Source organism: Pseudonaja textilis, chromosome 2 (assembly GCF_049901715.1).
Source record: "Pseudonaja textilis isolate UNSWEBS1 chromosome 2, rPseTex1.2, whole genome shotgun sequence".
Lineage (NCBI taxonomy): Eukaryota > Metazoa > Chordata > Lepidosauria > Squamata > Elapidae > Pseudonaja > Pseudonaja textilis.
In genome coordinates, this window is record NC_141991.1 from 88,570,463 (window position 1) to 88,580,654 (window position 10,192).

The window sequence follows — 10,192 nt, forward strand, 5'->3', positions numbered from 1 at the left end:
TGTATCCCTAATCTCTTTGTTAGTTCTTCCTTTTGTTCATTTGTACAGTTTTTTGTTATCACTTTTGTTTTTTCTTTATTAATTTTTAACCCTGCCACCTTTCCATATTGTTCTATTTCTTTCATCAAAATGGGTGTCATTTCCAGGGGATCTTCCACTATAAATGCCATATCATCAGCAAATGCTTGAAGTTTGTACTCCTCTTTTTTAACTTTTAACCCCCTGATCTCTTGATTTTATCAGATTTGTACCAGTAATGTCTCTTTTGCTAATATATAAAGTAGGGGAGCCAAGGGGCATCCTTGTCTTACATCCTTATTTATCCTTATATTATCTGTATTTTCCCCATTTATTAATATTTGTGCAGTTTGGGTATTATATATTGTTTTAATGAATCCTAAAAAATTTTCACCAAATTTCATGCCTGTCAATTGTTTAATAAGAAAATTCCAATTCAAATTGTCAAAAGCCTTCTGAGCGTCTAAAAACATCGGTGCCATTGTTTTAGTTGTGTGTACTTTGTAGAATTCTAAAACATCCATAGTTATTCTTGTATTTGTCTTCATTTGTCTATATGGCAGAAACCCATTCTGGTCAGTATGAATAATCCTACTTAATATTTTCTTTAATCTTTCCGCAATATTGTGGCCAAAATCTTGTAATCTACATTTAAAAGTGATATTGGCCTGTAATTTTGAATTTTTTGTGGGTCTGATTGCTCTTTGTGAATAAGGGTTATATATGCTTCGGTCCATGACTTTGGTATATTAGCGCTATCCAAGGCTTCATTATATAAGTCTGTCATTAACTGCTCCAATAACTCTTGAAACTCCTTATAGAATTCAGATGGAATTCCATCCGGGCCCGGGGTTTTATTTAGTTTTTGGGCTCCAATTGCCTTTCTAATTTCTTCTGTGGATATTTTATTATTTAAAATGCATTTCTCTTCATCCATAATTTCCGGTAATTTTTTTCCCTTCAGATATTGATTAATAAGTTCTTCTGGTACTTCTTCTTGATTGTATAGATTTGTAAAAAAGCCCTTGGCAATATTTTTTCCAAATAAGGAAATATTTTAATATTCCCCTTGGTTCCTCCCATCACCCACACTGTTGTGTATTGATCAAATTACCTTCCTGTTCTCCCTTTTTCCTAAAACAAGACTTGAGAAATTAAGAAGGTTCAGAAGAAAAATGTGCACAAGCAGCTCTTTTTGTTTTGCAAACAAAGTTCTGGAAATCCCAAAGCTTGTGTCATCCTCCCTATTATTGGTTTAAATTTTTAAAAGAATCATTAATGCTTGGGACGGGTTTCTATAAAAATATTCCACTTAAATGGTGTTTGTTTTCAAAATACCAGCAAATGTGGATGGGCAAATTAGATTATCAGAGGTAGATAAAAAGCCTACTGAACTGAGCCCTAGACCATTCGTCTCCTCCTTATCAGAATGGGATTCAGTTCAGGGAAAGAAGAAGGCAAAGAGCACAGGTTTGAAGCATTACAGAGTTTGATTTCTTTTTTCATTTCTTTCCAGAAAGGGAAGGTATCCTAGGTAATATCAGCAGCTTTAATTTTGCTTTGGAGAAAGTTGTTGATGATGATTTCTCTCTCTCTCTCTCTCTCTCTCTCTCTTTCTCTCTCTCTCTCTCTGTCACACACACACACACACACACACACACACAAAGAGATTTAAGGAGAGAGAGAAAGATTTAGAGAATGCAGCTTCTCCAAAGTTGAGAGGAGAAGGATGTTAGCGATTATTGCTGGATGCCACCAAATAAGCAGATCAGGGTGCACCTGAGCAAGAAAGTGCTTCTGTTGTACTCTTGATCACTAACTGATTACATGGGTAACCTATATATTGCAGAATGTGAATCCCTGTTCTAATTGTTTAAGCTATACAAGCTAATTATTCATTATTCTTAAGCTGAGGATAAAGAAAACTCTTGTATGCAGCTTACTAACACGTATTTGTGGCAGTTCATGCTGTTGGTGAGTAAATAAACGCAACAGAGGTTAAAAAAATGGCTTTAATTAAGGTGTGGACATGGAGGTAGTGAATTCTAGGCTGGAAATAAAGGATTTCAGTCATATAAAGATTTGTTTGGTGTTATAATGGCCCAACAAGATTCCAGAAAGCAATGGGTTTGGGGGGGGAAATGTTAACTTTATGCACATACACCTTTTTGGGCAGATTCAACTTACAGATTTTCACAAAATGACCAGTCTGAACTACTTTAGGCTCAGAACTCTCATGAGAGAATTCTTCTCATGCCAACAATAAAAAATAAAAAAAAATAAAATGAAGATATCTCATTATTTCTTCTTCAACTAAGGAAAATTCCAAAAGGGATGTTATCAGTATTGTACACAATGTTTTTATAGCATTTTCAAGTCATCTAATTGCATTATAAACATTATTTACTTGCAAACTTTATAATCATCCCAGAAGGTAAGTTAAAACTATTATCCTCTCTATTGCTGGGATGAGAGGCAGGCAGAAAAGAATAACATTTTCAAGGTTGCATAGTAGATTCATGATACAATAAGAATTTCAGATTATACATCAGCAATTTTCATTATAGATGACTCTCGCTTAACAACAATTGAGACTCTGTTACCAAGCAATCATTTTATGGCCGCATCGTTTGGTAATAGAGTCTCAATTATAAAGTGCTCAAATGTCAAATGATCATGCTGACTTATGATAGCAGTTGTGGCAGTTCCATTTCCAACAAACAAATCTTGCGTGGTTGTTAGGCACAACATGTTAGGGTCACCATGGACTTCACTTGTAAGAAGCCAGTATTTTAAAATTGTGAATGGCAATCACATGATTGCAGGATTATTATGGCCTTTGTAATTTTGAGCTAGTTGGCAAGTGCCCAAATTGCCATAATTGAGGAACGTTGTCAACATTGCAACTACAAGGAGTGATCATAAGTCTTCTCATTCAGTGCATCAGAATGTTGCTGAATGGCTGGTTGTTAAATGAGAACTACCTGAAGAAACTTTCCCTCTCTCTAACATTTAGCTTAGAGAGACAAGTTGATTCAAAATTGAAATTGTTAGTGTACAGCAAGTGTTTTAAAGCTGTTATTCAGTTTAGAGTATATTCTGCCCATCAATGTAGATAATGTATAAATATAATGGAAGATCATCAGTGGTGATACAAAGAGCCCAAAGAAAATTTTCTTCATATTATCAGAAAAGAGGTGTCACTTAATAGGCAACAGGTTAGTGATTGTCACTGGCTCTTATGAGAGAGGAAGAGGGAGGGACGGAGAGACAAAGAGAGACAGAGAGGGAGATAGACTGGCCCAAGGTTATCCAGTTGGCTTCATGCCTAAGATGCAGGGCTGGCTCCAGAAATTTTGGCAATGTGGGCAAATTTATGTTCAGGTGCCGGCTGTGTTTTGGTTTATCATTCAATTTTTGTCAGGAATTTCAAAAAGGTGCCCCAGACATTTTTTTTTTCAAAAATTTCAAAAAGGTGTTTCTTTCTTATTCAAGTTTTTGTGCTTACACTTATGATTTTCAGCCCCAGACATTTTTTTTTCTTTTCCCGGACATTTAAACCCTATATACACAGTAATTTTAATTACATCATCACTCGTTGTTGTTACATGGCAATAATTCTGCAAAATTATATTTGATCTTTGAGTGAGCAGGCTGGCTTATGGAACACACTACTCCCTCTTTTCACTTTTTAATTGCATTTTTAAACAGTCATTTCAATTTTGCTGTCTACTAAAATTCGGTGCTCCATGGCTGGTACCCATTCCACCTTAACCTAGAGCCACCTCTTCTAAGTTGTTAGCTTGCTGTGTTAATTATTACACAAAACTGGTTCTCTTAGCAAATGTTACTGTTAAAAAATAGATTTTGGACATTCGAGTTGCGTGACAATAAAAGGAAATTTAATCCATTTGGGACAAATACTCTCAAACCATCTAAACAGTTTGCTAAATAATCTTGTGGAAGGACAGATGTGATAAAAAGTCTGATTCCTATCATACTGGAACCACTGGGACCAGTACAAACTGAACATATTTAAACTTTATGAATGTTTTTGTTTTATACTATTGCAAATGCTTTTAAAAGGTTTAGGATATAGGAGAAAGTTTATCAGCCTTTTAAGATCTTGTACAATTGCTCAGGTGCTCCCAAAGAATAGTGATGATGGTAATAATACCATTAACATTAAATGGTTTAAATCTCAGCATTATTAAAACTAGCAAGGTTTCAGCAATTTTGTATGTTTTCAAGCAATTGTTAGAGTTATCTAAGAGATTGCTGAGAACAACATCTCATGAAATTTGGTGATCATGTGAAATGTAAAGTATCTTTGCAAAGAAAAAGAAAAAATAATAATTTGGGAGTTTGATGTATCCCTTCTATGGCGCTGTGAGTACAGAATACTAGAGGCTGTGTTGACAACCAAGGTAGGAAAAAATTAAGTTAATATGTAGAAACAACTTTTATGTTCAAAACTTTAGTGCTGAATTTTTATGGTTGAATAGCTTCCTTTTTTATTGTCAGAGAGATATAACAATATAGCTTCTGTAATAACAGTCTAGCGATGCATCATCAGATTAATATTCAACTGTCCTTGTGCCTAAGTCATGCACTCTGCTTTAAAAATATCTGTGTGTCCTCTTTTCAGTTACTTTGGAGTCATGGAAGGTGGCACAATCGTTCAAAAGTCTGAGAACAACAATGACACAGCCAGCTTGCCTTCTTCACAGTCTTCACAGTCGTCTTCCTACATACCTGTCAAACTAGAAGAATATGAAACATCAGGCTTCAGCATCAAGAAGCTTCTCACAAAAGCCAAAGAGAATTACAAGTGCAACCAGGAAAGTGTCCTCACCTTCTTTCGTCAGTTGTTCCCAGTAATTGAGTGGCTTCCTCATTACAACATCAAGGAACAACTGCTAGGGGATATCATCTCAGGCTTATTGGTAGGAATTGTTTCTATCCCTCAATCAATCTCCTATGCCCTCCTTGCAAGCCAGGACCCCATTTATGGTCTCTACACCAACTTCTTTTGTACTATTATTTACTTTTTCATGGCTACCTCACGCCATAATTGTGTTGGTTCTTTTGGGGTCCTTTGCTTGATGATTGGACAGACAGTAAATCGGCAACTTACTCTAGCAGGATACGATTTGGACATGAATACAGATCTGATGGCCAATACCACAATGAATGGGACAGTTGCCTGCAATAGAGGTTGTTATGCAATCACAGTGGCAACCACTCTAACTTTTTTGGTTGGGATTTATCAGGTAAGTTAAATTAATCTTTATTTTTAAAGAATATCTTTCTATGTAAATATCCATCTAGTTTGAGCAAAAAATTGCCTTTATATTTAGTGTTCTTCAAACTGAAAAAAAAATCAATGCTCCTTCTAGTACAAACAAATGTATCTCTACATGAAACCCATCGACCATCCAGGATTTTAGTAGCATGCGTCTAATTGTCCTGAGGATTGATTGAGGGAGCTTTTGCATGTAAAATATTTATGTATTTATTTCAAATGCTTTAATGTGATTTCAATTATTTTAAGCCCTACTTCTGAATTACAGGTGACTTTTGAAAAGTCGTTCTTTATAATATTTTATCAAACTTTATTTGTCCCAGATCTGACATCTACTCTGTCAGAGTCAACTTCTTGTAACTAATAATAATAGACAAAAAAATTCAAGTTGAGATCACCTTCTTTTTCAATGTATTTATTTATGAATTGTGATTTCTATTTGCTTTTCCTTTTCAGATTATTCTAGGGGTCTTCCAGTTGGGCTTCATCTCAGTTTATCTCTCAGAACCTCTTCTGAGTGGGTTTGTAACAGGGTCCTCCCTTACCATTCTCACATCTCAAATGAATCTTTTACTTGGACTGAAGCTTCCTCGGCATGATGGAACAGGTTCCCTGATTTTGACATGGATTGACATCTTCAGATACATTGGGAAGACCAACATCTGTGATTTGGTCACCAGCGTGGTGGCTTTAATTCTAATTGTGCCAGTAAAAGAAATCAACAATTTATTTAAGGACAAAATGAAGGCTCCATTTCCTATGGAACTCCTAGTTGTAATTGGAGCTACGCTCCTCTCGCATTTTCTTAACTTCAATCAAAAATACAAATCTAAAATTTGTGGCACAATTCCCACTGGTTTCAAACAACCTGCTGTCCCAGATCTGAGCCTTTTATCAAATCTGGCACTTGATGCTCTACCCATTGCCATTATTGGTTTTGCTATGACAGTCTCACTGTCAGAAATATTTGGCAAGAAGCATGGCTATCCGGTCCGAGCCAACCAAGAGATGATTGCCATTGGGATGGGAAATCTGATCCCATCTTTCTTCTACTGCTTTGCTTCCTGTGCAGCCTTGTCAAAGACTTTGCTGAAAGAGTCGACGGGATGCCATACTCAAATATCAAGCTTGATAACCTCAGCTGCTTTGCTCCTGGTACTACTGTGGATTGCCCCTCTCTTCTATTCACTGCAAACTTGCATCTTGGGTGTGATTACAATTGTTAATCTTAGGGGAGGATTGCGGAAATTTGCTGAAGTACCCAAGATGTGGCGGATCAGCAAAATAGACACCATAGTCTGGTGGGTAACTATGCTGTCCTCATCTCTGATCTCCACAGAACTGGGCCTTCTGATAGGGGTCTGCTTTGCTCTTCTCTGCATCATCTTACGCACCCAGTGGCCCCGAGCCACCCTTCTAGGTAAGGTCCATGACTCAGAAATCTATGAGGATCAGTTTACCTACAAGAAGATCACCAGCATTGCAAATATCAAGATCTTCCGCTTTGATACTTCTCTTTACTATGCAAACAAAGACTACTTCAAAAGTTCACTTTTCCAGAAAACAGGAGTGAATCCCTGCCTAGTTGCTGCTATACAACAAAAGGCTCAAGCTAAAGCAAACCTGAGCAAAAATGAAAGTTGTTTTTCTTCCAAGTTGAACTGCCTAAGGGGTACCAAGACCCCAAAGGCTTCAGCAGATGGTCCTGTGGCCTCGATAGATATGCATACCTTGATCATTGATTGTGGAGCCATGCAATTTATAGACAGTGTAGGCCTTAGTTTGCTGAAGGAGATGCGGAAAGATTACAAGAAGATTGGCATACAGGTCCTGCTTGCCAACTGTAACCCATCCATACGGCGTTTGCTCCAGGCAGGAGGTTGGCTCACTGGGATGCAGGAACCAGAGTTGCTCTTATTCCATGGTGTACATGCTGCTGTGCAGTTTGCAGAGAAACAGGATCAAACTCAACAGTCAGACAGTGTGGTGGCAACAAATGTCTTTCGACCAGAAACCGAGGACGTTTCAATAGCCCTGAGTCTGGAAGAACGCCTCTAGGCCTGCATGAAGCAAGATGTGAACTTCTGAGGAACTATTTCAAGAGTTATTTTACCAGGAAGAAATGACTGGCTGCCAATAACCTAAGATAACATGCATTTCAGTTGTGACAAGCTAAGATGGTGGCCTTTACATTTCAGAGAATAATTATACTCTGTTGTTGTTATATTGCTACCTAATCTTTGTCCTTGCTATAGAGATAAAATGATGTGGGAAAAGCTGCTTAATTTCTTTACTTAAGCAACTATTAAAGGGAAAGAAAGGAAGATCTTCAAAGCAGAAGCTTAAAATTATATTTTTTAATCCTGCATGAAGCTGGACCAGTATTTAATCAACAAAACAATCATGAATATATAGATAGGTTGGGAATCACGAAGTAGTGAGTCTGATCTACAGATGCATCTGGAGAAAGTCAGGGTCTGAATTGACAGCTTTATAGCCTTTCAATGACTGTGTCAATTTAAGAAGACACTTCTTACAAATAAAAAAAATACCACCATGAACAGTTCTAGCCTTGCTTTTCTACCTTATAGATTATCTACAAGAAAAAGAAATGGTAGGAAATAGAGAACAGAAGGCTGATAGAGAATAGACAACTGGCACCTACCAGAATTAAGGACTACAAGTCCCATCAATCCTAGCCATTAAGATTGGTCAGGGATGATAGATCTGTGGTCCATTGCATCTGGAGAATGACAGGTTGCCTACCCAGGTTTTAAAAATAGCGGGTCCCATGAAAGAAAGCAAATGTCTATGAGTAGCCTCATTCATTTTATAAGCTTAAACATCGTTAGCACTATATCTGTGCTCAGGAAGGGAACATAACTTTAGTTGTTGTATTATATCATAACAATTCAGCCCACTGGTTTTCCTAGACAGGCACCCTCTTATCTGACCAATCTGGATTTGCTAAACTGTCAATCAAAGAGGAAACTCTACCAAAAACTTTTTAACCGCCACTGACAGGCTGAACCTGTTCTGTTCTGTTCTCTAGAACAGAATAGAGTCAGAAGGGAAAAATAAATGTAAAATAATATAGTTTTTACCCTAGGACAGGGGTGTCAAACTTCCAGCCCGTGGGCCGGATGCATCACGCACTGGCCATGCCCACCCTCATTTTAGCGAAGGGGAAAAGAAGTTGCGATATGTCATGTAATGACAATGTGACACTGCGAGTTTGACACCCCTGCCCTGGGAAAAGGATATTCTGTTGGATAGTAGAGAATATTATATAATCTTATAGATAGATTTAAGATCTTACGATGATCCTAAGTATGCAGCAGGCTTGATATGGATTTTGAAACTGACTTGCTGCTTGTTGTCCATAAAATTGTTTCCCTTTTCCTGTAATTTCTTTAAAAATTGCTCAAGTTAACAATGGCCATTTCCTCTTAAAGAAAAAAGGGAGCTGCGTAAAGGTGGTGGGAGTGATGTCCCTCTCTCGCCTTGCTACCCTCTGCAGTTTCTCCAACCAGTCTGCTGTCCTGCAGGTCCTGCAGACTGTTACAAAAATGTGGTCTGGGAGAAAAAGGAGAGACTAGATGTCCTACAGCTGATGTGCTAAACTACAGCATGTACTGTAGTGCTAAACTCAGCTGATGTGCTAAACTGAGCTAAACCTGAGCTTCAGGATTAGGAAAAAATATGTGCAGAAACAGCGCAAGAGCCGTTAACAAGAAGATGGGGCTCTTTGCCAGGAAAGAGAGCTGAATAAATTAACATTTACAAAAGGGTTTAGTAATCCGGTGTATTTATCTCATAGGGATTCCTGTATTTTTTCCTGTAAAGAACTCCTAAATTATTGATACACTCTTCTCCCTTCCATGAAATGTTTCCTTCTTTCACTTTATTTTCTTGTACACTAATGAAACAAATAAAAAATCAAATATCCGAACTGCTCTTTGTGTCATTTGTTTTGTACATTCCTTATTTCTCATGCTTCCATGACTCAACATTGTTCCAAATGACCTATTCGGTTCTCCACTTTATCCTCCCAGCACACATGATAAATGGCCTGAACGTAATTAATCATGTCGGTGACATGAACTTGAGCTAGGGGTCTGAATTTCCATATCCAGCAAAAAATAAATAAATAGCCCCTCCTTTCCAAGAATGCCTATTCTGCGGCTCTTGGCATGAGGCTACCTCCCTGAGTTGTTTGAAGCTTGCTTCCCTGGAGCTTCCATCCTTTGGTTCTCCTCCTGATTTTTGAAGCAGGAAAGAACAAGGTCACTTCAACCCTCAGATCAAAACCTTATAGCCAAATATAAACATACTTTACCAAAATAAAAGAAAGGCTCTGTGCATCAACAATGTTATTTTTCATCAACCACCAGAGGGCGAGAGAATGACACGGGAAAAACAAAAGTCAGATCTGTGAGTATTGCAAGAATTATAATCAATAAATTGTAATAAATTCTCAGGCAATTAGAAAATGGACTGCACATGACCCGAAGGACTGTTTTTTTAAAAAAAAATGATGAAAAAGGTAGATATTTGTTTTTCTCTCAGTGAAAGCATGCGTAGGATGAAGCTGCCTGTCAGAAGAAGAATTTTCTATGATTATTTGCCATTGGGAGAAAGGCAAAGCATAAATTCTCAAGTGATATTTTGCATCAGCTCAGAATGGAAGTAATAATGTTAAATCTGAATCTATGCATAGTATAAATAGGTATTTTGGGTTTTGTTGGACTTAAAGATGGAAGGCACATGAAAATAATTATATACATTATATACATTTGAAATTGTACATCCAGTGATACATTCAAGGTACATCAGGCTCATTATTTTTTTTTAAAAAAACCCTTTAGG

The 10,192-nt window shown here is 37.3% G+C and overlaps 1 protein-coding gene across 1 annotated transcript; it reads left to right on the forward strand.

Moving 5' to 3' along the window:
- The first annotated feature begins 4,672 nt into the window (after positions 1-4,672).
- On the forward strand, positions 4,673-8,942 carry LOC113433542 (sulfate transporter-like). The gene is made up of 2 exons (XM_026696160.2): positions 4,673-5,291; positions 5,780-8,942. Exons 1-2 carry the CDS (start codon positions 4,680-4,682, stop codon positions 7,379-7,381), a joined length of 2,214 nt encoding a protein of 737 aa, XP_026551945.1. The 5' UTR covers positions 4,673-4,679; the 3' UTR covers positions 7,382-8,942.
- Positions 8,943-10,192: the final 1,250 nt, after the last annotated feature.

Coding starts and splice junctions, on each gene's coding strand:
- LOC113433542 (XM_026696160.2), top strand. CDS start 4,680: ATGGAAGGTGGCACAATCGTTCAAAAGTCTGAGAACAACAATGACACA. Junction 5,292..5,779: donor TTTTGGTTGGGATTTATCAG/GTAAGTTAAATT, acceptor TTTCCTTTTCAG/ATTATTCTAGGGGTCTTCCA.